This window comes from Urocitellus parryii, chromosome 16 (assembly GCF_045843805.1).
Source record: "Urocitellus parryii isolate mUroPar1 chromosome 16, mUroPar1.hap1, whole genome shotgun sequence".
NCBI lineage: Eukaryota > Metazoa > Chordata > Mammalia > Rodentia > Sciuridae > Urocitellus > Urocitellus parryii.
Window position 1 is genome coordinate 9,652,776 of NC_135546.1, and position 24,280 is coordinate 9,677,055.

Sequence of the window (24,280 nt, forward strand, 5' to 3'; positions counted from 1 at the left end):
GCAGGACAAATAATGGAAAGACCCCACATGGCTTCACTGAAGGATCTTATCTCCTCCTGTCTCGGGGACTTGAGACAGCAGAGGTTTTGGTGTTGTCCCCATAAAACAGAATGATGAAAAAATAAATTTCCCAAGAAATGTCAGTGTCATGAGCAGTTTTACTCATGTTGGAAGTTTTTTCCTGCCCAGGAAGTAGTGGAGACAGGTTAGGCAGAAGGTTGTGGTAGGAAAAAATCCCCTGCTAATCCCACGCTTCCTTGGGTGAGGTCACCACACTCCCCTTCAGCACGAAGAGAAGTGGCAGCAGTGAGGCTCTAGAGGGTGTCCCCTGGGTTAGCGTGGCCCCCTACCTGGGCAGTGGGTGATTCCGGAAGATGTGGGTTAGCCCCGCAGCTTTGCCCTGCTCACCTTTTGAGAGGTTCACCAGCCATGCACGTGTCTCAAGTTACGTTCTCTAACTTTTCAGGGGCTCTTGACTTTGAACACATCGAGGAGCAAGCGGAGGGCATCTTTGGAGGAAGGAAAGTGCACTTTCAGTTGCTGTGTCATAGGTGGGACCGGGAGGTGCAAGGCCACTCTTCTCCAGCTCCAAACGGCTTGTCCTCGGCCACATTAGTAGCTTCTTAATCTCTGGGCTCTGCCTGCTTTGCTGATCTCTGTGTTCTTAGTTCTCACATCACTGTGAGGTGGCCCGTGCGTGTTTCTTGCCCAGGACAGAAAGGATTTAAGGAGGTGTCCCCCCAAGTGCATACATCACAAGATCATGTTTAAATGAGAAAATTATGTTTAAGTGAGAAAATAGAAGCAAAAGAAACAGGGGACTCAAAACAGAGCTTCCAAACACACAAGCTTCTTCACTGGTGGGCCGTGGTGTTAGCAATGCAGCAAAGAAACAGTCTGTCTGTTCCTTGTTCCTGTTGTTGAATCCCTCCTAAAATATCACAGTACTCAGTTTTGAATGAAAATATTATTATTGTTGTTGTAAACGAATACACCTGCCAGCTTAGAATTTAGCATAAATACCCCATTCCATCATTCTTATAGTAACCCACACTGGGGGGATTCTTTGTTGATGCGTAATGGCCTCCTCCCAAAGCCTTGAGGATTCAAAAGCTTAGAGTTTCGTGTGGCTCAGGGTTTAAAAAAAAAAAAAAGTTTGACAGTTAAACAGCCTACTGTCCCCTCCCCTCATGGAATAGTTGAAGGTGAAGTAAGTTTTTAACACTGAAGGAGCTAAGTCCTGTGAAATGGGATAGAGGGTTAGAAACCCGTCCAGGCCGGGTATGAGTGAGGCCCCCGAGGCTCACTGGGCCTCTCCTCTCCTGTGTGCTCTTGCAGTGAGGAGAACACCCCACTGGACCTGGACGATCATGGCGGCCGGACCTTCCTCCGCGTCCTGCTCCACCTGACCATGCACGACTACCCGCCCCTGGTGTCCGGGGCCCTGCAGCTCCTCTTTCGGCACTTCAGTCAGAGGCAGGAGGTCCTCCAGGCCTTCAAGCAGGTAGCTCACGTGGCCAGCGGGTGTGTGGTGTGTGACTAGTGGACTGTGTCCATTAAGGCCCGTGCCGCTGACGCACTGCACTCCTCAAGGTTCAACTGCTGGTCACCAGCCAGGATGTGGACAACTACAAACAGATCAAACAAGACCTGGATCAGTTGCGGTCCATCGTGGAAAAGTCTGAGCTCTGGGTTTACAAAGGGCAAGGCCCCGACGAGACCATGGATGGTGTGTCTGGTGAAAACGAACATAAGAAAACCGAGGTGAGAGAAGCACAGGTTAGGGCACCGGGCAGGTGGATGGGCCTCTCAAAGCAAGGACACTCCCTGTTGTCCTTAGATACAAATTCAGATTATAGCTGGGCTTCATTTGCAAAAGTTTTCCTTGTTAAGACACCAGGGTGGCAACTATTCTTCTAGGAAAAAAAGGTACAAAATCAAAGGTGACCTGCGTCTCTAGGCCACCCGGGGCCATGTAGGAGAGACCCGGATGTGGAGGGAATTAGCGCCATACTTCTCTTCCTGACGCCCCAGGAATAAACCTATTCTGCAGCCAAGGCCTGGCATCCTCTTCCTGTTGAGTGTAGATGTCTTAGGGGCAGACCCACCATGGCTGTTGGACAATAGCACAGAACTCCTGTTCTTTGATGAAAGGTGGTGCTCACCCTAGCAATCCCACACTTGCCTGAGAGCTGTGCAAACCACAGTTGTGTTCCTTTTGGTCCCTAGGAGGGGAATAAGTCAGAAAAGCAAGAAAGCACCAGCAGCTACAACTACAGAGTGGTGAAAGAGGTAAGCCCTTGGCCTTCTCCCTTCTTTAATCCCCCAAAATAAAGTGCCTCTCACTGCTAGACAAGCCCTCTACCTCTGAGCCACGACCCCAGCCCCAGGAAGTTCTCTTTGACATGTGGGTGCTAACACAATAAGTGGGGAGGAGGCGAGAACAGACGTTTACTGGATTAGACAGAGGGGAAGGAAGAGGGATGGGAATAGGGACGACAGTAGAATGAATGGACTTAACTTTCTTGTGTTCATACGTGAATACTCGAGCAGTGAAGCTCCACTCCACATCACGTTCCACCCCAGAATGGGAAGTTATCTGCCATGTGTGTATAATATGTCAAAATTCACTCTACTGTCAGGCTACTAAAAAGAACAAAATAAATTATTCTCTAGGGAGCTCTAGTTAGTGGTGGTCCAGTGGAAGGCAGGAACGCCTGCACTTTCTTTTTCATGTAAAATTTAGCAGGAAGAAAGTAGAGCTCACGGGTTGAATGCTTTCAGCATCTGAATTTGAACATGCCCTGCCATTTCTTGTGTGGTCCGTTTCTCGCCTCTCAGAGGTGCAGCCTTTTCATAGGCACCCCGTGTTCCTGAAACTTTGCAGTCAGATACAGGATTAGCTGGTGTGATTGTCAGGTGTGTGTCTCCACACCATGGTACACACCAGTGACAGCCACAGCTCTTTGGAAATCTTTGCATGAGGTGGTTCAGAGTTGGCAGGTTGGGGCCTTTGTGTTTTCGCACCCCAGAGCAAACTCTTCCCCCTTCTCGGCTGTTGAGGCCTGCTCGTAGGATTGGCAGTGCTCTCTCTGAAACTGTCCCGCTTGCTCTTGAAGCCATAATTGGCTAATTCTGGAAGGCACATTCTTGATCTTGCATAGGTTTGGTTTAATGTAATTGACAGGGACGCTGCATACAGTGTGGTGTGGGTTTGCCCTGGTATTTTTTTGGGGGGAGGGGGGTGGCAGGGGACAGGAGTGGTACCAGGGATTGAACTCGGGGGCACTCGACCACTGAGCCACATCCCCATCCTTATTTTGTATTTTATTTAGAGACAGGGTCTCACTGAGTTGCTTGGCGCCTCACTTTTTTGCTGAGGCTGACTTTAAACTCAGGATCCTCCTGTCTGAGCCTCCAGAGCCTCTGGGATTGCAGGCGTGCGCCACCATGCCTGGCTATTTGAGGTTTTTAATGTATTGTGGTCCCTTCCGCCTGCCTGCCCTGTGGTCTTTTTCTGATTTCTGAGGTGCTTTTTCTGATTTTCTGAGGTGCTTCTTTTCTCCCAGATTCTGATCCGGCTCAGCAAGCTCTGTGTGCAGGAGAGTGCCTCTGTGAAGAAGAGTAGGAAGCAGCAGCAGAGGCTGCTGCGGAACATGGGCGCCCACGCCGTGGTGCTGGAGCTGCTGCAGATCCCCTACGAGAAGGTGAACAGGCCCCTGGCTCGGGGCTGTGCTCCCAGGGGGATTCCTCTAGCCCTTCAGATGGAAATCCTCCGTGGAAACCCATGCAGCTCATGGGTTGTTGTGACTATAAGGCAGTTTTAGGTAGCTTGTATGAAACAGACCAGCTGCACCATTTTTAAGATTCTCTGATGGAAGAAGAGTCCATTTATTCTGATTCCCAAGCCACATTGCATAGATGTGTGTCTATCAGGGGTCAACCCTACACCTTCAATGGCCTGGGCCTCCGTGGTTTCATTTACAATACTGCGGCAGCAATGTAAGTGTCACAGGTTGCTGAATGCTGGTGGGAACATGGGACTTGCCCATCCTTGACATCTTCTGGGTGCGTGTTTGAGGTGAAGACACTTGGATTGAGGTCTCCTGTTTGGTTGCTGTAGATTGTCCTTGTAGTGGATGGAGGTTGGGTTTAGGGAAGCAGGAGCCTAACTCCTTGGCATCTGGTTCGCTGCTGCTCAGGCCCTTGTGAAAGCATTCACTCCATCCTGCAAGAGCCAGTGGGGCTTCGTGCTGAGCCCATTTGACAGCAGAAACTGAGGCTTGTGCAGGTTCGGAGTCCAAGGGCCACAACTCAGGTGTGTCAAGTTCACCAGTGACTTCAGAGAGGCTGGCTTGCTGGTGAAGAGGCCCCTAAAGAGGGCTCACTGCCCATCGAGTGCTCGCAAGCTCTCTTGAGCTCTCGTGGTCCTGCAGATGAGACACGATGTCATCAGCCCACCTTAGATGAGGAGGTTCAGGGGGATACAGCTACCTATAGCAGGGCCAGCTCTGCTCCACCATGGAGTTGAGCCTGTTGCTGTGTTACATTCCAGAAAGTTCCTGCAGAGAACCCTCCCCCTCAGTCACAGGGACCTTGAGAATAAGCCAGGTCGGTCTCAGCTTTCAACGGCCACAAGTCCAATGTAAGCTCAGTGCCCTAATAGGACAGTGCAGGCTGGAAAGTTTAACTTGCAGTTAATATGGGTCATCTGTCACTCAAAGTCTGGCTGCCAGGAGGACCAGAAGGGTGCTTCTGCCTCCCCGTGTGGGATTTTGCCAACCATAGCTGGGTCTCCTAATATCATTGGTTTCCCTAATGAGCAGTGGACATCTTCAGAACAGCATCAGGCTCCATGCACCCAGATAAGGTTGCAATCTGTGGTTTAAAGGGGTGTATGTGTGTGCGCCTACCTTTTTTCACTTTGGGATGGGCACAGACATCCCTGTGCATGAGTGGTGTACAGGGAGCCCATCAACAAGGAACCCTGTGAGATGTGATGTCTTCAAAGCTTATTTGCCTTAAAAAATCTGAATTCAAGCCCGGGAGGCTCTTTGGTGCCTTGAGCACCTGGAGGTTGCTTTTCAGTGGGCAGAGGCAAGCGTGGTACTATTGAAGGTTCCCGAGGCAGCAGCTCTCTGTCCTAAGCCCTCCGATGTCTTCCAGCTGGAAGGTTTGCCACCTCTCCACTCCCACTGGCAAGGGACAAATGTAACCCCCGCTCCGTCATGCTGGGACTTGTGATTCGGATCCCTTATCATTCTCCTGTTGTTGTTCCATGATCAGAGCTGGTCACTCAGATTCCTTCTGTCACTTGTTCCTGTCCTGTTTTCTCCCAGAGTTATTTTTTTAGACCAGAGGTGACAAAGCCATAAGCATGGGCCACATGCAGCCCACTGTCTGTTTTTGTAGGACGCGTCAGAATGATGGCCATATTTTGGAATTGTTACCTGAGTACTCTCTGTACTTGATTTTGCTCCTGGACCCACTAAGCCTGAAATATTTACTGTCTTGCCCTTTGAGAAAAATTTGGCTGACCCCAATCTAGTCCAGAACCAATGGCAAACATGATGTGCTTTTAGTATCTGTTTTACGATAAGGAAACAGGCCCAGAGAGGTTATGTAACTTGCTCCAGGTCACATAGCAAGGAAGTTGTCAAGCTGGGATAAGAGCTGAAGAGTTGTTTTCCAGGCCTGCATTCTGCACTCCCCACTCTCCTGCCTCTGCGATGGGACGATGGATGTGACATGTCTTGGGGAGACTCTTGGGGGCTGTAGGAATCTGAAGGATGATTTCCACTGAGGGACTCTTTCTGTTTTTGCTCTCTTAAATGTTTTCTAACTTAGAATTGGGCAGAATAACAATTGGTTTTATATAATTGTCTTATTACAGGATATTTAACTTTTTGCAAACTGATGTTTTAAATGCAGGAAATACTTTTGTTATATAGAATGAGAATCCCATCATCTTGTCTATGGAGAGTCACATCATGATGCATGTGCAATGCTCAGGGAAGGTACTGTCCCCATTTTGCAGAGGGGACTGCTAACTCTTGGGTTTAAACAGCATGCCTGAGGTGACAAGGAGGTGTGGCAGGTGCACTTGCTCCCGTTTTTGATGCACCCTGCCCTGTTACCTGCTTCTGGAGAGTAATGTGCCACTGTAGGTTAGGAACTTAAACAGGTGAGCCCAGGAGCTGGGGAGACGAGGGCTCACCAGCTGGGAGGAGGTCGGCCTGGCCTGCTCTCAGCCGTTTTCAGAATCGGGGGTTTAGAAGGCATAGCCATTACTGGGCAGTGAATAAAGTCTTTTCTGATTGTACCCTAAGGCTAGTGGGAGAGAATTTGGCTCATGGATGAGGCTTAGATAAGTGACTGGCTGCCTCTTGGGGCGGACCATGCAGTGCCTCAGCATTTACCCACAGCCGGCCCTCAGCCGGGGCCTGAATTCTACCTTCATGGGAAGTGTTGGTGTGGAAGCTAGTGTCCTGCCTGGCCTGATGATCAGTGCTTTCTGTCTCTGTCCCCACCACAGGCTGAAGATACCAAGATGCAGGAGATAATGAGGCTGGCTCATGAATTTTTGCAGAATTTCTGTGCAGGCAACCAGCAGAATCAAGCATTGCTGCATAAACACATAAACCTGTTCCTCAACCCAGGGGTAAGGCTGGAGGCCCGTCTGCAAAGCTGTTGGGGAGGGGGCTGGAACAGCTTGTCCTTTTGCTGTTGTGACTTCTGGGACTTATAATGCAGTATTCATTCCAAAGGGGAACATTGTGACCAGCTGTCAGGAGGACATAAATATCCCCCATATTTTGAGGATAGGAAAGGGGTGGTGCAGGAGAGGGGAGAAGGGAGGAAACCATAGATGCAGAGGAAGATAGGTTTCTCTGTTTTTCCTAATCATATCTCTTATTGTATCAGACTTAGCAATATGGAAATGCCAAGTCTTACTACCTAGCCAAATGCATAATGTATCTACAAAAAAATCTATATTCCATGTGAGTTTGTTCAATACATATTTAAAGAAATATTAAATATGTGTTACACATTTAAAAATATTTATAACTATATGACATATGTATTACATGTTTTAAATAGTACTTTATCTTGCATTTCCTTTTTTAAATTTAACGCACAATGGCTCCCTTTGCAAATCAACTCTGTACATTTTTCTCATTCTTTTTTCTTTTTAATTTTTAATTTTTTTAATTAGTTATACATGATAGTAGGATGCATTTATGCACTTTGATATATCATACATAGATGGGATGTAATTTCTCATTTTTCGAAGTGTACATGTTGCAGAATCACATTGGTCATGCAGTCACATAGATACATACAGTAATAATGTCTGTTTCCTTCTATCTTTCCTATCCCCACATACCCTCCTCCCTCTCCCCTCCCATCACTTCCCTCTACCTAATCTAAGGTAACTCTGTTCTTCTCTAGTACCCCCCACCTTATTGTAAATTAACATCCACATATTAGAGAAAACATTCAACCTTTAGTTTTTTGAGATTGCCTTATTTTGCTTAGCATCCATTTACTGGCAAATGGCATAATTCCATTCTTATTTTTTCTCATTCTTTTTCATGGCTAAGCAGCATTCCATTAAATGGCTGTAGCTTTTTAAAAACCATTTCTATATTAATGGGTAATGAGGCAATTTATAGTTTTGGGCTTTGTAAATAATACTGTGGAGGACATCTTTGTACATGTACATAAACATAGAAGTTTCCAGAAAAAAAAAAATGATTGCTGGGTTGTAGGATGATAATACTTGTTTGCCTCGTTAAGAAAAAGAAAAGGCAAAAGATGGAAAGATTGAGTGAGTGTGGAGGTGCATTCCTATAATCCCAGTGGCTCAGGAGGCTGAGGCAAGAGGATCACAAGGTCAAAGCCAGCCTCAGCAACTTAGTGAGACTCTATCTAAAAATAAAAAAGAACTGGGCATATATAGTTCAGTGCTTAAGTGCCCCTGAGTTCAATCCCTGGTACCAAAGAAAGAAAAAGAAATAATAAAAAGATTGAAGTCCCTTCCTCACACCAAACATAAAACTCAGCAACTATGTATAAAGGGTCCCAGATAATGCTCCTGAAAGATAGCCTGAGAATATCTCATGACTGTATGATAAGTAAAGTTTTCTTAAACAGTGTGCAAATATCACTGATTATAAAGGAAAATACTAACAAATTGGAGTTTGTTAAAATTTAACTTCTGGTCATCATTCCTAGTGGCAAGCCAGAGAATGGGACAAGATATCACATCGCACATGTTCAACAAAGAATTCATGTGCAGAACATGCATAACCAATTCAAAAAGATCAATGAGGGAAAAAATAGACAACCCACTTGTAAAGACTGACAAAGCTCTCAAACAGGGCCTTGTTAGTAGAGAATGTTGAAATGGCCAATAGATAGGACAGCATGCTCCATATCATGAGTTGAGTCATCAAATGCAAATTTATCTGATGCATCTGTGTGCACTGTAAGAAAAGACTTCAATTTAAAAGTCTGATGATACTGAGCACCCATAGGAATATGGAGTAGCAGTATTGTAGAGCATAGACGGGAAATACCTTTTCCAGAGCCTCTAAAGACAAACATATTCATATCCTGTGACTTGAATTCTACTCTTGGGTATGAACCCAAAACAAATGTGTGGTAGTCAGATCATGGGGTGGGTGTGGAGAAGGCCTGTTTCTGTCGTCCGTTGAGGTGGATGCTCTTGGGTGGTTCATTTTTCTGTGCACTTATCTTAGGAAAAGCTGACTAACCAGGTACGATGGTGCACACCTGTAATCCCATTGACTTGGGAGGCTGAGGCAGGAGGATCATTAGTTCCAAGTCAAAAGCCAACCTCAGCAACTTAGCAAGGCCCTAAGTAACTCAGTGAGACCCTGTCTCCAGAAAAAAAAGGTGGGGGATCTGGGGGTGTGGCTCAGTGGTTAAGTGCCACTGGGTTCAATCCCTCGTACAAAAAAAGAAAAAAAAAATGAAAAAGCACAGGGTGAGACAGTGGAATAGGAAGCCTCCCTGGGGGTCATAGGCCTCCCTCTGACTGTTCTCACTGACCTGTGCCTGCCTCCTCCTGACTGTCCCCCATGCTCTCATCCCTCCCTGCGGCAGATCCTAGAAGCCGTGACCATGCAGCACATCTTCATGAACAACTTCCAGCTCTGCAGTGAGATCAACGAGAGGGTGGTCCAGCATTTCGTCCACTGCATCGAGACCCACGGCCGCAACGTCCAGTACATCAAGTTCCTGCAGACGATCGTCAAGGCTGAAGGGAAATTTATTAAGAAGTGCCAAGACATGGTCATGGCCGAGGTGACGATCACACATTTCTGGGAAGCTCCATCTGTAGGAATGTAAAACGGGTTTGGTCTTCGCTGCATGGTCTGCATCCTTGGCAGGAGTCCTACGGGAGGGTAGCTTGTGATGGTGTGTGTATGGTTTTGTGTCTGGGGCCCCAGCAGGAGTCTGATCCAGGTTTTCATTGCAGTGAAGCTGTTAACTCTAAGGACATTTGACTTGCATTCCTCTGAGAGGGAAAAGGAAGAGGAACAGTGAACCAAGAACGTGGTGCATGGGGCTTTAATGTGGTTAGGGGCCAGGAAGCCAGTGCAGCTTTCCTGCTCACAGATGATGACTTTTATCTACAGTTACCTGAATCATTAGCTTGAATTTTTTCTTTTTGGTACCAGGAGTGCTTAACCACTGAGCCATAGCCCCAGCTCTATTTTTGTATTTTATTTAGAGACAGGGTCTCGCTGAGTTGCTTAGGGCTTCACTAACTTGCTGAGGCTGCCTTTGAACTCATGATCCTCCTGCCTCAGCCTCCTGAACTGCTGGGATGACAGGTGTGTGCCACCACTCCTGGCTATCTCACATCATCCTATCGAACCATGACTGCAGTGTGTTTAATCTTTTCACCTTAGAAAAAAGGTCTGTCCAGAAGGGAATCCTTTAAAATAAAATCTCTGATGATACCGAGTCAACTCGGTAATGCTTGGATTTCTAATCCGTTCTACTTTTGTGATTCCGGTGGCAGCAGAATGGTGGTTAGGAGAGTGGGCTTAGGAGAGGATAGGAAAGCTGGCTGGGGTGCTGTCCCGGCTGCATGATTTGGTCGCGTTACTTGGCACCTCAATGAGCGTTCCCATAAAGTGAATGCACAGCGGTGTTCACTTGAAAGAGTCAGTATGTAGATTAAATGAAATAAAATGACAATAATAGCTAACATCTACTAGAAGCCTGCCATATTCTGGAATAGGCAGTAATCTACTTATTCTACACAACAGCACCCTGAGTTAGAGATTGTATTTGTTCCCATTTTTATTTATGAAGAAACGGAGGCACAGCAAGGTTAGGTAATCCATCTATTTTAGTCAGCTTTTTCGTTGCTGAGACTAAAAGACCTGACAAGAACAATTAGAAGAGGAAAAGTTTATTTGGGGGGCTCAGGGTTTCAGAGGTCTCGATCTATAGATGGCTGACTCCATTCTTTGGGGCCCGAGGTTAGGGCATCATGGTGGAAAGGTGTGGTGGAGGAGAGCAGCTCGGGATGTGGCACCAGGAAGCAGAGAGAAAGACTAAGCTCACAAGATATATTCCCCAAAGTCCCACATCTTACCTAGCCACAAGCACAGGTCAGTTAATCCCTGTTTGTGGATTAAGGCACTGATTAGGTTAAGGCTCTCGCAACCCAGTCATTTGTCCTCTGAACTTTCTTGCCTTGTCTCACACACGAGCTTTTGGGGGACACCTCACATCCAAACCGTCACACCATCTAAGGAGTTTATCTTGATATCTGGCCCATAGAGCATGAAGGTTAGCTGTGGTTAATTAAGTAACATTGACCTTCTTTATTTTGACTCCTGGGATCTTCTGTAACTTGTCTCGTGCTGAGTCGGTGTCTTGTCTTCGATTTATGAAGAACTGTGTCCTGGGGGCACGTTTATGAACAGGAGTCCTCAGGCTCTTTGATGAATGTTGAAAGCATATCTGAATTGGCAGTTCATAATCGGTGTTCTCAGAGATAAGACATTAGATGAAAGACTTGTAAAGATACTTGGTTCAGTAAAACAAGGAGATGAAACATTTAAAACAAAAAAACCGTAGCCTCATTAGGTTTGGGAATACAGGTGCTAGTTTGCAGTCTGTCTTTCTGACTGATGCGTACATGGTGTATAGACCTTCTTGTCCCCTAATATTTTTTTAGGAGCACTGTGGTATTTCTGTATCCTGGGGGTAAAAGGATCATTTAGGAGATTTTTAGTCGGTCAGTTATGTGAATGAATAAAAAATCCAGACGAGTCTAGGAATACAGTTCCCATGGGTTTGGGAAGGTAAAGGCCAACAGAGCATGCCTCTTTCTGGGCACATGGAATCTGGTAAGGCTGCCTGACCCCTGCCCTTTCCACAGCTGGTCAACTCTGGAGAAGATGTGCTCGTGTTCTACAACGACAGAGCCTCCTTCCAGACTCTGATCCAGATGATGCGGTCTGAGCGGGACCGGATGGACGAGAACAGCCCTCTCATGTACCACATCCACCTGGTGGAGCTGCTGGCCGTGTGCACCGAGGGCAAGAACGTGTACACGGAGATCAAGTGCAACTCCCTGCTCCCGCTGGACGACATTGTCCGTGTGGTCACCCACGAGGACTGCATCCCCGAGGTGAGCCAGCCCAGCCCGGCGGGACCTCCCCAGCTGCCTCCACGTGGCACCTGGGGCCATGGTGTGGTGGGCCGTTGGTGGTGTTCAGACCTGCACTCGTTTTGCAGAAGGATACTGTTCTGCTAGGACAGCAGCTTCTTGGGCATGAGGTTGGTGTGATCGGAACATGGGGAAAGTCAGTCTTTTTCTCTGTCCCCTTCCCTGGGGGAGACAGCCTCAGCTCTGTGGAACTAGTTCAACCAGTGTGCAAAGAGGATGTGCCCTGGGCCACCACCTTGCACACGGGTGGGGAGTGGAGTGAGATACAGGTCACATGAGTGTCCCTGAGCTCTGTCCAGGAGGGAATCCTTTAAAATGAAAACTCATGATAGAAATAATGAACGACCATTATGAGAAACTCAGAAACAGCAGGTAATCAGTAAGAAAATCAGAATGACCCAGAATCCCATCCCTTATCACCAGTCACTGTTAAAATTTGAATTTAATCCTCCCAGGCCTCTTTCTTTTTTTTCCCTTTTCACATATATTGGTAACAGAAAAGTGGATCACACTGTATATATCTTCTCCTTGTATATTTGAAAAGATAGATTTTTAGTTTATATTGTAAACTAAAATCATGTGTAGCATATGATGCATACGAGATATTTATACTACTATGTTTTTAGATGTCAAATACATATATGCTTTTATGCAGTGCTGAGGATTGAACCCAGTGCCTCTCATATGCTAGGCAAGTGCTCTACCACTGAGCTACAACCCCAGCCCTGAGATATATAATATTCCTTTAAGAAAACATTCTATCACATTTTTCGTGTTTGCTCTCTTGGGGTGTCCATCTCATAGCTGCTGCTCTAGATTTTCTTCTTTGATTCAAGCATCGCAATCACCTCCCAACCCAGACCACCTCTTCAATGGTACCTTGTCACGAACACACGTTCTTAATGTCTTAATGTTAGTGCATTATAACGATACATGATAAGTGGGTTCATTTTGACATGTTCATCAGTGCACATGATATAATTGACTCCATTTCAATCTCAATGAGAAGTTCTTAATTTTAATGTGGTCAAACTTGCTGCCCTCCTGTGGTCGGGGTGTCTGCATGGGTCTTTACCTAGAGGTCATGAACAACCTCACTTCCTAAAACTTGTGCTTTTGAATTTTATAATCATACACTGGGGGTCTAAGAAAATGGATGGATCCTGTCCCTGGCTCCTCACTTGGAAGCTGATTCCCTCCGTCCCCCAGGACGGTCCCCCAGAGGCGTGTTTCTGCCTGCAGGTTAAAATCGCCTACATTAACTTCCTCAACCACTGCTACGTGGACACGGAGGTAGAGATGAAGGAGATCTACACCAGCAACCACATGTGGAAGCTGTTTGAGAACTTCCTCGTGGACATCTGCAGGGTGAGTCTTTCCGGAACCCAGGAGGCAGGGTGGTGAGCGTGTGTCCCGCTGGCCGCAGCCCTGTGCAGACATTTGTGGGGAAGAGGTGCCTGTGGCTCTTCTCTCACGTCTCCTTCCTTCCTGTCCTTTTAACTGAGTATGGATGTGAGTGGTCAACCTCCGGGAGGACGGGTTGCCCTGCCCCTCACAGCTGGGTTTGTGATGATGGCCTGGGACACATCAAGATGAAGCCCTTTCCTTGATCATCTGTCTGTGCTTGGGGACACCTCCCTGAACTTGAGCCCAGTCTGGTGTTGAGGGTCCCGCAGAGCCTGTCACCTGTCCCTGGCCTTCCTGACCCAGAGGCAGGGTGGACCTCAGGACACTTATGTGGTTTTGACAACGAGCTTAGTATTTATTCTCAATATCTCCCAGTCTGAATCCCACCAGTCCAAGGTTCCTGGGTTTCTTTAAACCAGGCCTTTTAGCTCTTTTGTGAAAGGCCAGTCAGCCTTGTGAGTTGTGTCCGTGTCCTGAGAACCAGGGGGGTGGCTGGTGTTCCAATGAACCTCATTTATACAGATGGCAGCTGGTCCTAGATCTGCGGAGCCCTCCATTAAATTGTTGAGAAACGCTGTAAAACCATTTCTTAACCTGATTCAACAAATGGGTTCTGACACCGCCTCGTGTTAAGATTACAGCATGACCGTCTGAGAATGAAGCTTGATTTTTTTTAATCCATTATTTTAAAATTCTAACCAATGCTATATCTGAAATTATAGGACTAATAAATCCAATAATCAGACATAGTCTCCAGTCCTATAAATGGCTAATCTTACTCTAAGCAGCAAAATTTAAGTAGGCTACAGGGGAAACCTCAGGTGTCTACTCACCCTGAAACCCACGTGGTTGGTGGTGCTGACCTGTGGCACACTGGGTTTTTGTTTTTAATATTTTTTTAGTTTCCAATGAACACAATGCCTTTCCTTTATTTATTTATAGTCATGTGGTGCTGAGAATTGAACCCATGCCTCACACATGCTAGGCAAACCCTCTACGACGGAGCCACAGCCCAGCCCCCAGGGCCCACTGTTTTGAACAGTGAATTTCAGTAAAACTCTAATAAAATGAAACAATATGGTGGGACCAGAGCCCCATGGTGACCCCAGGCGGGAACAGTCTGGCCTACCCTAGCTGAAGGCCTTTCTCAGGAGAGCAGTTCACCTATGGGGGCCATGGAGACTCCGGTGGGTCCCCTGCCGCCTCCTGCTCCTGGGGGTCTTAGGCTCCCTGGGCACAGCTAGGAAGTGACTGACGATGGCCTTGCAGCCCCTTCCCACTCTGAACATTCTGTGATTCTGTGCCCTGCTACCTTCCTTTTCCACTCTGCAGAACTAACTTTGTATTGTTGTGATCTCTTAGAGGGATGAATACCTCTGCCCTTGCCCTTGCCCTTGTCATGAGTGGTCAGTGGGAAAGGCCTGTGGTAGGTCTGGGGTCCACTCTAAGCGCCTGCTCGTCTTTCAGGCCTGCAACAACACAAGCGACAGGAAGCACGCAGACTCCATCCTGGAGAAGTACGTCACGGAGATCGTGATGAGCATCGTGACCACCTTCTTCAGCTCGCCTTTCTCGGACCAGAGCACCACTCTGCAGGTGAGGAGTGCGGGCGAGGGCCGGGTCTGTGCAGGAGCCCCGCAGGGCGGAGGTGATGCAGACGTGGGAGCCTGCAGCTGCCAGTGAGCCACTTGGCAGAGCACTGATCAGAGAGGCACTCCTCTCCCTGAGGGCCAGCGTCACAGGTGCCCTGGGGTAGACAGGGTACCCACCCCTCAGCAGCAGTAGGGACTGGTCCCAGGGCTGGCCGGCCACCCGGATTCCAACACCCATGGCTGCTAAGCCACTTCTGTAGAATGGCACAGCCTTGCACGCACACCTCCCACGGATCCTAACTCATCTCTGCGTTACTCGTAGTACTTACTGCAACGTCAGGGCTGGGAAAGTAGTGGTTACATGGTATTGTAGAGGGAACAATGACAGGAAGATACAGTGGACGTGGGATTGGTGCAGGTGCAATGTTTTCATCCCAGAGTTCCCATCCTCGATGGGGGTAGCCTGCAGAGAGGGAGCCTGTAGTCGGGACTGACGGTACCTGGGAGGTTTCCTTATCCCAAACGGTTCTCTTGGCTGTAGGTTTTGTTGTTGTTGGGGGGTGTTTTTGTTTTTTTTTTTTTTGAACCAGGGGTTAGACCAGGGCCTCCTGCTTGGTGTAGCGCCATTGAGCTCTGTCTCCAGGCCTGGTTATTTTTTGATTTTCCTTAAAACCCCTTTTCCCCTTGTCAGTGCTCCCTTCCCTCCTTCCAGTCTTAGAGAAGAACCTGTTAAATAGCTGCTAGCTTATCACCTCTTTTTAAAACAACACAAACACCTGGAACTCTCCCTGGTAAGCTGGAATGTACATGGAGAGTTACTCCGAAGCATTGTGTGGCTGGAATGAGAAGTTGATGAGCTGCGACAGCAGGGCTGCTGCGTTGCCCAGCTCCCCATGCACTGTTCCCATGGAATTCTTTACCAATGGCGCTTCTTGGATTTGTGCAGTGCACAACCCTGCACCCTTCCACAGTGATTCTCAGTGTTATGTCCCTTGTTAAAGCCTGGAAGAAGGTGATGGGCCACTGTATTAGTCAGCTCCAAGTTACTACAGTGAAATGGTGGAGACAACTGACTTATAAAGAGAAAAGGTTTCTTTAGCTCACAGTTTCAGAGGTTCAAAGACATGGTACTTAGATTAGCTCAGTTTTGGTAAGGATGCTGGGAGAATTTAGGAGCAAAATGAGCTGAACTTGAGCAGCAAGGGCAGAGGGAACTGGAGTCCTACAATCTCTGCCAAGGACAGATCCCGTAATCTAAAGACCTCTCACTAGGCCTCATCTCTCAAAGGTTCCAACCTCTCCAATAGCACCACCTTGTGGACAAAGCCTTCAATTACATTTAGCCCCTACTGGACACTCAACAAATCATAGCAGCAGTCATGCCCTTCTGCATAAGAGGTCAAGTGAGCTGATGCCCCCAGAGTGCCCATGGCTTTTGAGCAATGAGGAGGCAGGTCTTCAGAGCCATCTGTTCATCTCGTCTCTACTCAGATGTCAAAGGGAACCAAGCAGATGTGCAGTAAATGTTGGCTCACTCGAGTGAACTGGTCAGGGGATGCTTCTCTCCAAGTCAGGCTGCCGGGCTCTCATCCCACGTCCAGCACCTGTGGGACCACTCACCTCCTCAGGGTCCTGGCAAGGCTAGGTGGGACAGGGGTGCAGCCCAGCGCCGCTCTCCTTGGGCCCTTGGAGTTCTCAGGAGCAGCCACAAAGCTCAGGGGCTAAAACTAGGGTTCTTGGCCAATTTCCCAGCCTCCCTGTGTTCCTGTCTTGGATGGCTTGAGGTATGGGGGAGATTCTGAATATTTTATTAATGTTCCATTTTCTTGCAATATACCTTTTATTTTATTTTATTTTTTTTAAAGCAGGAGCACCATACCACTGAGCTACGTCCTGAACCTTTTTTTTTTTTTAATTTGAAACAGGATCTCCCTAAAGTTGCTGAGGCTGGCCCCAAACTTGCCACAGCCTCCTGAATTGCTGGGACCACAAGCTTGTGGCACCCCCACACCCAGCACAATGGACTTCCTTTGTCCCCCCTAGCACTTTTCATTGTTTTTCTTTTTCTTTTTTTTAAATAACACATTTATTTTATTTATCTATTTATTTATTTTATGTGGTGCTGAAGGTCGAACCCAGGGCCTCGTGCATTCTAGACACGCACTATACCACTGAGCCACAACCCTAGCCCTCCATTGTTTTTCTTTTAGCTCAGAATTTTCAATGTTTTTTTTTCCTTTGTTATATTCAATTCCAGTGTTTTCTGGAGGGGCTCTGTGAGTCCTCTCCCCCAAAGCAAAGACCAGCAGAGCAGCTCACCATTTATAGTGGCCTTCTCCTTGAAGGCCCAAAGCCTCCTTTGGATGGAGACCAAAATTTACAACCTTTCCATACATTCAGAAAAATCAGTGTCAGGTGGAATAAGTGGATGTCTGGGGTCTTGTACTTTAGAATGAGCACAAATTTATTCCTTCCCAGAGGGATAAATCCTCCTATGCAGTTAAATTCCGAATATTCCTCCCTAGTAAGTAAAGACTACCCATCAGACTTCTCTTGTCTTTATACATTGAAGATATTTTCAGAAATAGAGACTTGTCATTCAGGCTCGATCCCTCTTCTCAGTTTGTTTTTTACCAATTAAAATATATATGTTCTGCTCACAGGATATAATGAGTATAAGTTAACTTTGGAGTTAATTTGCCCCCATCCACTTACTTTATGTATGGGATGAAGCTAAAGCTCAGGGAGATGCAGTCATTGGCCTCAGGTCACACAGCTAGCTGGTAACTGGACAAGTTTTGGGACTTTGATTCCACTGTCCATTTCTGTGGTCAGACTCCGTTAGATGACATCACATTTATCACTGTCTTCAAATGCTTCTCAGTGTTTCTTCTCAGATAGGCACTGTTGGTCAGCTCTCTGTCACTATAATGAAACACCTGAGGTAATTATAAAGAGAAAAGGTTTATTTGGGCTCATTGTCCTGGAAGTTGCAGTGTGTGAGTGGTTGGGCCTGGGGGAGCAGCAGGCCATAGCAGGAGTATGTGGTCCAACAGAACCACCCATCTCATCGCAAGCCAGGGTACAAAAGAGCACGAGGAAAAAGATCAGATTCCCCCAGTCCCCTTCAAGGGAGTGTCCCCAGTGACCTAAGGGCCTCACTAGCCAGCACCACTCTGGGGACCAAGACGTGTGGGCTTTTGGGAGATGTTGGACATCCGCACTAGAGCAGGAACCCTGGGCTTTGGCCCCAGAACCTCCCAATCCTCCTTGGGGCCTAGTAACTCGCTTGAGGCAGCGTCTCTTTCCAGTGAGGTCTTTGGAGACCTCCAAAGAGTCACCCTGTCCCCGTGCCCCCCCCTCCTGTCCTTTCTTGCAGACTCGACAGCCTGTCTTCGTGCAGCTGCTGCAGGGCGTGTTCCGGGTCTACCACTGCAACTGGCTGATGCCCAGCCAGAAGGCCTCCGTGGAGAGCTGCATCCGGGTGCTCTCCGACGTAGGTGAGATGTCTGGGGTGACGGGATCCCGGTGTTCTGGATGTATGTGAGATGTCCGTGTGGACGATGGGGTGATGGGCGTCGCCCACTGCCCTGGGCGCTCCCCGGGCCTTCTAAGGCTGCACATACTGACACTGCAGAGCCTCCCTGAAAAGGTCTCCTGGGTCCTCAGCCTCCCTTTCATCTGCCAGGCCAGCACTTCCTGCAGTGAGAGCCACACCTCCAGAAGTAAGCTAGGTCTTGAGAAAGAGTCCGTGGTCAAGTGTGGGGTGGTTCTTGGCAAGTCTCAGAGCGGGCGGGTTCTTGAAGGCCCCGGGAAGTCCCCCGAGTGTTTAATCCAACAGAAACATTGACCACGTCCTAGCCCTTCTTCCTGGAAAGCACTGATCAGAACCCCAGGAACATCCCTTCTCAGAAGTGACGCTCCTTCCCGCTGGCCCTTCTCTAATAAGTGGCCCTCTGTCCCCTCTCCATTCTCCTGTCACCTTTCATGGGTGGCTTTGAAGGAAGTTAAGAAAAAAGTTAAGAAAATTACTTCTCTTGATGTTATTAGTGGTCCCCTCCTCTCCAGTACTAGGGACAGAACACAGGGCCTCCATATGTGACACAAGCCACACCCCCTTCCCATATATATAAAATCCCAGCAGCTTCAGAGGCTGAAGCAGGAGGATTGCGAGTTCAAAGCCAGCCTCAGCAACTTAGCGAGGCCCTGATCAACTCAGAGAGACCCTGTCTCTAGATAAAATATAAAAAAGGTCTGGGGATGTGGCTCAGTGGTTAAGCAGCCTTGGGTTCAATCCCAAGTACCAAAAAAAAAAAAAAAAAAAAAACCCTCTAATTTCCAACTGATACCCCACATGTTTCTGGGATACAGCGTGACTATTTGAAAGTTGCATAATAAAGTGTGTACTGATCCCGTGGGCAGAATGAAGCTTTCTTTCTGGTAGGAGCTTCAGGTGACCCTCTTCTAGTTAATTTGAGACACACAGTTAACTGTTGTAAGCCGTAGTCACCCTGCTGTGTGCTAGAGCACATTCTAGAACTACTTCCTCCCATCTAACTCTACTTTGGTACCCAGCATCAACCTGTCGCTCCCCTTTCTCCCCTTTGCCGTTGCCAGCCCCTAGTGACCACTGTCTTCCTCCTCCTGTGAGATCTGCTTAAGCACCCAGCCTGCTGTGTACCCATTTCCCACCCTGTAAGAGCCGTGTGCAGGGGGTAAGACTTCCTCTTCTTGAGAAGGATGTCACCTCGGAGTAGCTACTTAGGTCCCTGCAAAGGAGTCTTGGCACTGTTGAGTGCCTGTTCAGCAAGGATAGATCGTGTTTATTAGGACCGTTGCCTGGTTTCTTTTGTTCCCTCATGGTAGGTACTGATGCCTTCTTACTTAAGTGGCAGTGTTTCACAGTAAGAGATGAGGATTTGAAAGTCTAGGTGCTACACGTTCGTGATGAAGCACGGGATTTCTAGCTGAGATGAGTGAATCCTGTGTCCTGTCCTGCTTCTTAATTTTTATATCACTTGTATCTTGCTTCCAAACTTCTCATTTTCTGTATTCAATCATTAGGAAATTCTTGAAAGGCTAATAGTTCTTGCCCTAGGTGGTGTATTTTTTATAAGAATTTAAACAGTTGTTTCTGTGGTTCTTCTTCCAGGATGTTAAAGTTGTTCCTTGGATTAGATGCAGGTAGTAGAGCACCTTCTTTCCTTCTGACATTTGGAAGCCCTGACGACAGGAAATCACTATTTTGATGTTGGAGGTTTCCCTATAGAGCATCCAGGATTGTCCGTCTCGGTTTCCTTTTTTTAAATAAACTTTTAATTTAGGAATATTTTTTAGATTTATAGGAAAGTTGCAGAGATGGTGCAGGGAGCTCCTGTGTACCCTTCACCCAGTTCTCCCAGGGCCAGCACCTCCTGGGGGACATTGGTCTAAACTAAGGAACTGGCACGGCTTTTAGTTGAGCTGTAGACTTGGTTTGGATTTCACCAGTTTTTTCCACGAATGTCCTTTCATGCCAGGGGTGAGTCCTGGCTGCCACCTTGCACACGGTTGTCATTTCTCCAGATCTCCTCTGGTCTGTGGCTGTTCTTGTTCTTTGCTTGTTTCTCATGAACATGGCCGTCTTGCCAACGATGGTTAGTATCCTGAAGAATGTCTCCTGTGGTGATCAATGGATGTTTTTCTCATGATTAGATTGGAGTTTGCTTTTTTGTTGTTGTATCAGGGATTGAATCCAGGGGTGCTTAACCACTGAGCCACGTCCCCAGCCCTTTTTATTTTTTTTCAGACAAGGGTCTTGTTGATTAGATCTCACTAAATTGCTGAGGCTGACCTTAAATTTGCCATCCTCCTGCCTCAGCCTCCTGAGCCTCCGGGATTGTAGGTGTACACCCTTATGCCCAGCATGAAGTTTGTCTCTTTTTTTCCTAGTTGTAGATTGGACACAATCCCTATATTTTATCTCTTTATTTTTATGTGATGCTGAGGATTGAACTCAGTGCCTCACATGAAGCACTCTATCATTGAGCTACCTCAGTCCAAGTTAGTCGTTTTTTTAAGAAGGGAAAAGAAGAGTATCTCAAAAGAGTTTTATGTGTAATCACGAATGCCGCCTGTGTGATATTCATCTCACATCAGCGTTTTGTGGATAGCTGTGTAAAACAACAAACTTGAAAGAGAATCTTTAGAAAAATAATCCACTGGCCAAACGAGTTCCCTGTTTTGATTCTTAAAGTAAAAGAACACGTTAGTGCACTGAAGAAGGCATGTATGGAGGGAACCCATGAATCGGTCAACCCTAACTTGTCCAAACTTGATGACCTGAGATCATTTTAGTGTTCTGAAGAGCTCCCATCCCCAGAACCTTGGGAAGCCCAAACCTAAAAGATAGTGAAGTGGATTCAAGCACAGTGGCATATGCCTGAAATTCCAGCAACTTGGGAGGCTGAGGCAGGAGGATCTCAAGTTCAAAGTCAGTCTCAACAACTCAGTAAGACCCTGTCTCCAAATAAAATATAAAAAAGGGCTGGGGATGTGGTTCAGTGGTTAAGTGCCCCTGGGTTCAACCTCTGGTGCCAAAAGCTGAGTATGTAGCTCAGTGCTGAAGCACCCCTGGGTTCCATCCACAGTGCCACAAAGATGGTGGGGTAGTGTCAGGATGTTCGGTCTTGACCCTCGATACCATGCAAGCTGGCATGTGGTCGGCATGGACAATCTGCCTGACGGGGGATAAGGGGTAAGGCCTTCACAAGTCCTCTCTCCTGTGCAGCCAAGAGCCGGGCCATTGCCATTCCTGTGGACCTGGACAGCCAAGTCAACAACCTCTTCCTGAAGTCACACAACATTGTGCAGAAAACGGCCATGAACTGGCGCCTGTCAGCCCGCAATGCTGCTCGCAGAGACTCTGTTCTGGCAGCTTCCAGAGACTACCGGAATATCATCGAGAGACTGCAGGTAATGCCTAGTGCTGAGGGAAGTGGCGCTTCACCTGGCTGAGGTGTTCCCACATGCTCCTGTGCTTCCTCAAGCCTAGGAGCATCCATGCTCAGGCACAGGGAGACATCCATGAAGTATGTGAAGAGTGACAGGTGGCCATAGATGAGTAGCAGGAACACAGAGCTGCTTAGGAAGCCTACTGCTCCTGATGAGGTCAAGGTCTTCCAAGGTCATACACAGAAGTGCAGCTCTCTCTGTGAACACTGGAGACTCTGCCCTCATGTGCAAGGCATGTTTAATTATGACAAAGGGATGCTCAAAATAAGGGCATCGAAGGTCCATTTTTCCCAACACCCCAGAATATCTAGGCTCTTGAATCAGTGGACAAATGAGTATAGCTGATCCCTGAGGGAAGTTGTAAGAAATGAAACTTCAGAATGAGAACGTGAAAACAGAAGTATTCTTAGAGTCTTTGTTTCTGTCCTCCCTCCATTAAAGCATGGTCTCAGGCAAGTGCCTGGGTTCAGATTCTGGCACCACTGCTCAGAAGTGGTACCACCTTGGGAAAGGTACTTAACTCCCCTGTACTTCCCTTTCCTTATTTGTAAAATAGAATGATGGTAGCCCCTGCCTCCTGGGGGTGATGTGAGCATTAAGAGAGTTGATAGCATGTCCCAGATCTCTACATCTTGTGAAACAAAGAATGATAGTTCCTTTATTCTCTTTGACTGTTACTTCGCTGGGCTAGTCAATCCTCGTATCTTGTTCAAGGTCTTTCATGAGGTTGCAGTCAGGTGGTGGCCATGGCTAGACTCACCCTTAAACCTTGTTCTGTCACGTGTTGATCACTGGATACTGATGGTCAGCTGGGACTTGGGCTAGAGTCTGAAACATCCACATGGAGCCTCCCCATGTGGCCTGGGCTTCCTTACAACATGGCGGCTGGGACCCAAGATGAGCATTTCTGGAAGGAGACGAGAGAAGGCTGATTGTCTTTATCACCTGGCTGTCAGAAAGCACACAGCATTACTTGACCTGTGCTCTCTTGGTCAAAGTAGCCTCAGAGGTCCACTCTGTTTCAAGGAGAGGAAACATGGACCACCATGGAATGAGAGAGATGTCAGCGTCACATGTGAGAACAACATGGAAAACGGGATACCGTGTAGACATCCTTGGAAAATTCAGAACCCATCAAGCTAGTGGAACAGTCCCTGGCACGTCCTGAGCACTCTATTAAGAGCTGCCAATGTAATTATTATTATTACAACTTTTATTACTGCTGCAACTATAATAATAATTACTGTTATTAGGTGAAGTAACTGAGCCTCTGTGAGGTTAGACAGCCAAGTTTGCAGATGCGTCCACCAGCTCCTTGCTGCATACTGGGGATATACAGTGAGGAGAAAACCCAGAAATGATCTTTGTCTCCTAGAGTCTCACGTTTTGGAGAGGAGGCAGACATTAATCAGCTAATTGTGCAGGTAAATGTAAAATGGCAGAGGCACAAATCCTGTGGAGAAGTGAGCAGCTCTTGCAGGGCTCAGATGAGGAGCCGATCTTGCTTGGGCTGGTTAGGGGTGGGGACAAGGAAGGTTTTGCTGAGGGAATAACTTTTGAACTAGGCCAGAAAACAGTAGGATTTAAAGAACTAGGCAGGCAAACAGCACTTTCGAAGACCATTATACGGAGAAGAATAGGGAGCATCCAGAGATATGAGGGAGGTTGGTGCAGCGGGCGCTCTGGGGACCAGGGAGGCTGGCAGGCTTCACACATCCAACTAAGAATGCCATCCTTAGCTATCATGGTGGCGCACATCTGTAATCCCAGTGGCTTGGGAAGATGAGGCAGGAGGATCACAGGTTCAAAGCCAGCTTCAGCAACATAGTGAGGCCCTAAGCAACTTAATGAGACCCTGTCTCCAAAAAAAAAAAAAAAACCTGGGGGGTGGGAGGTACTGGGAGTGTGGCTCAGTGGTTAAATCCCTGTTACCAAAAAAAAAAAAAAAAATTCTATCCTGTATCATGATAGAACCCGTTCTTGAGCAAAGGTAGCTGGATTCCAAACGGAAATGCTTCCTGACTTCACTATGCTTTTAGAAAGGGGAGGAGTAATAATATATACTGATGACTCTGAATGCACAGAATCTTCTCACTCAGTCTACACCAATTACTGCAGTCAAACATAGCCGTTTCTTGTGCTTTTCTTCAATCTATTATGCATATTCTTGGGATGAAATAGATCACGTATGTAGGTAATACTAGCTAAAAAGCCTTGCTCAGGGGCTTACAGGATCCTCATTCTGCAAATTATTATCCAAGCCTTGCCACGATCCAACAAGAACTTTCAGGATATAAGAACTTTTGCTGGGAAACTGACCCCTTGTACAATTAAGTCTTGTTTAGACACTCTTCCCCTGAGCATCTTCCCCTACCCATCGCTTTGCCGTCTTGGCTGGCCCCTCCTGATTGCCGGATGTCCTGCATTTGACAATGCAATGCAGATCAATTGCTGTGTCAAGTTCAGATTTTGCAAAAGATGCAAGATTTCATGAAATACGTGGATGTCATGAGAAAGAGCTACTTCAGTCCGTCCCATGCCAGTGCCTTAAACAAAGATTTGCCAG

The 24,280-nt window shown here is 47.3% G+C and overlaps 1 protein-coding gene across 1 annotated transcript in view; it reads left to right on the top strand.

Annotated features, from left to right (window-relative positions):
• Nucleotides 1-24,280, top strand: part of Itpr1 (inositol 1,4,5-trisphosphate receptor type 1) — a 307,500-nt gene that overhangs the window by 159,373 nt on the left and 123,847 nt on the right. Inside the window, exons 26-37 of the mRNA XM_077793448.1 lie at nucleotides 467-525; nucleotides 1,343-1,504; nucleotides 1,594-1,764; nucleotides 2,230-2,292; nucleotides 3,570-3,707; nucleotides 6,536-6,661; nucleotides 9,133-9,333; nucleotides 11,432-11,683; nucleotides 12,965-13,090; nucleotides 14,597-14,725; nucleotides 18,101-18,221; nucleotides 21,491-21,675. Coding sequence (XP_077649574.1) covers nucleotides 467-525; nucleotides 1,343-1,504; nucleotides 1,594-1,764; nucleotides 2,230-2,292; nucleotides 3,570-3,707; nucleotides 6,536-6,661; nucleotides 9,133-9,333; nucleotides 11,432-11,683; nucleotides 12,965-13,090; nucleotides 14,597-14,725; nucleotides 18,101-18,221; nucleotides 21,491-21,675 — 1,733 coding nt within the window. The remainder of the gene's footprint in view (nucleotides 1-466; nucleotides 526-1,342; nucleotides 1,505-1,593; nucleotides 1,765-2,229; nucleotides 2,293-3,569; nucleotides 3,708-6,535; nucleotides 6,662-9,132; nucleotides 9,334-11,431; nucleotides 11,684-12,964; nucleotides 13,091-14,596; nucleotides 14,726-18,100; nucleotides 18,222-21,490; nucleotides 21,676-24,280) is intronic.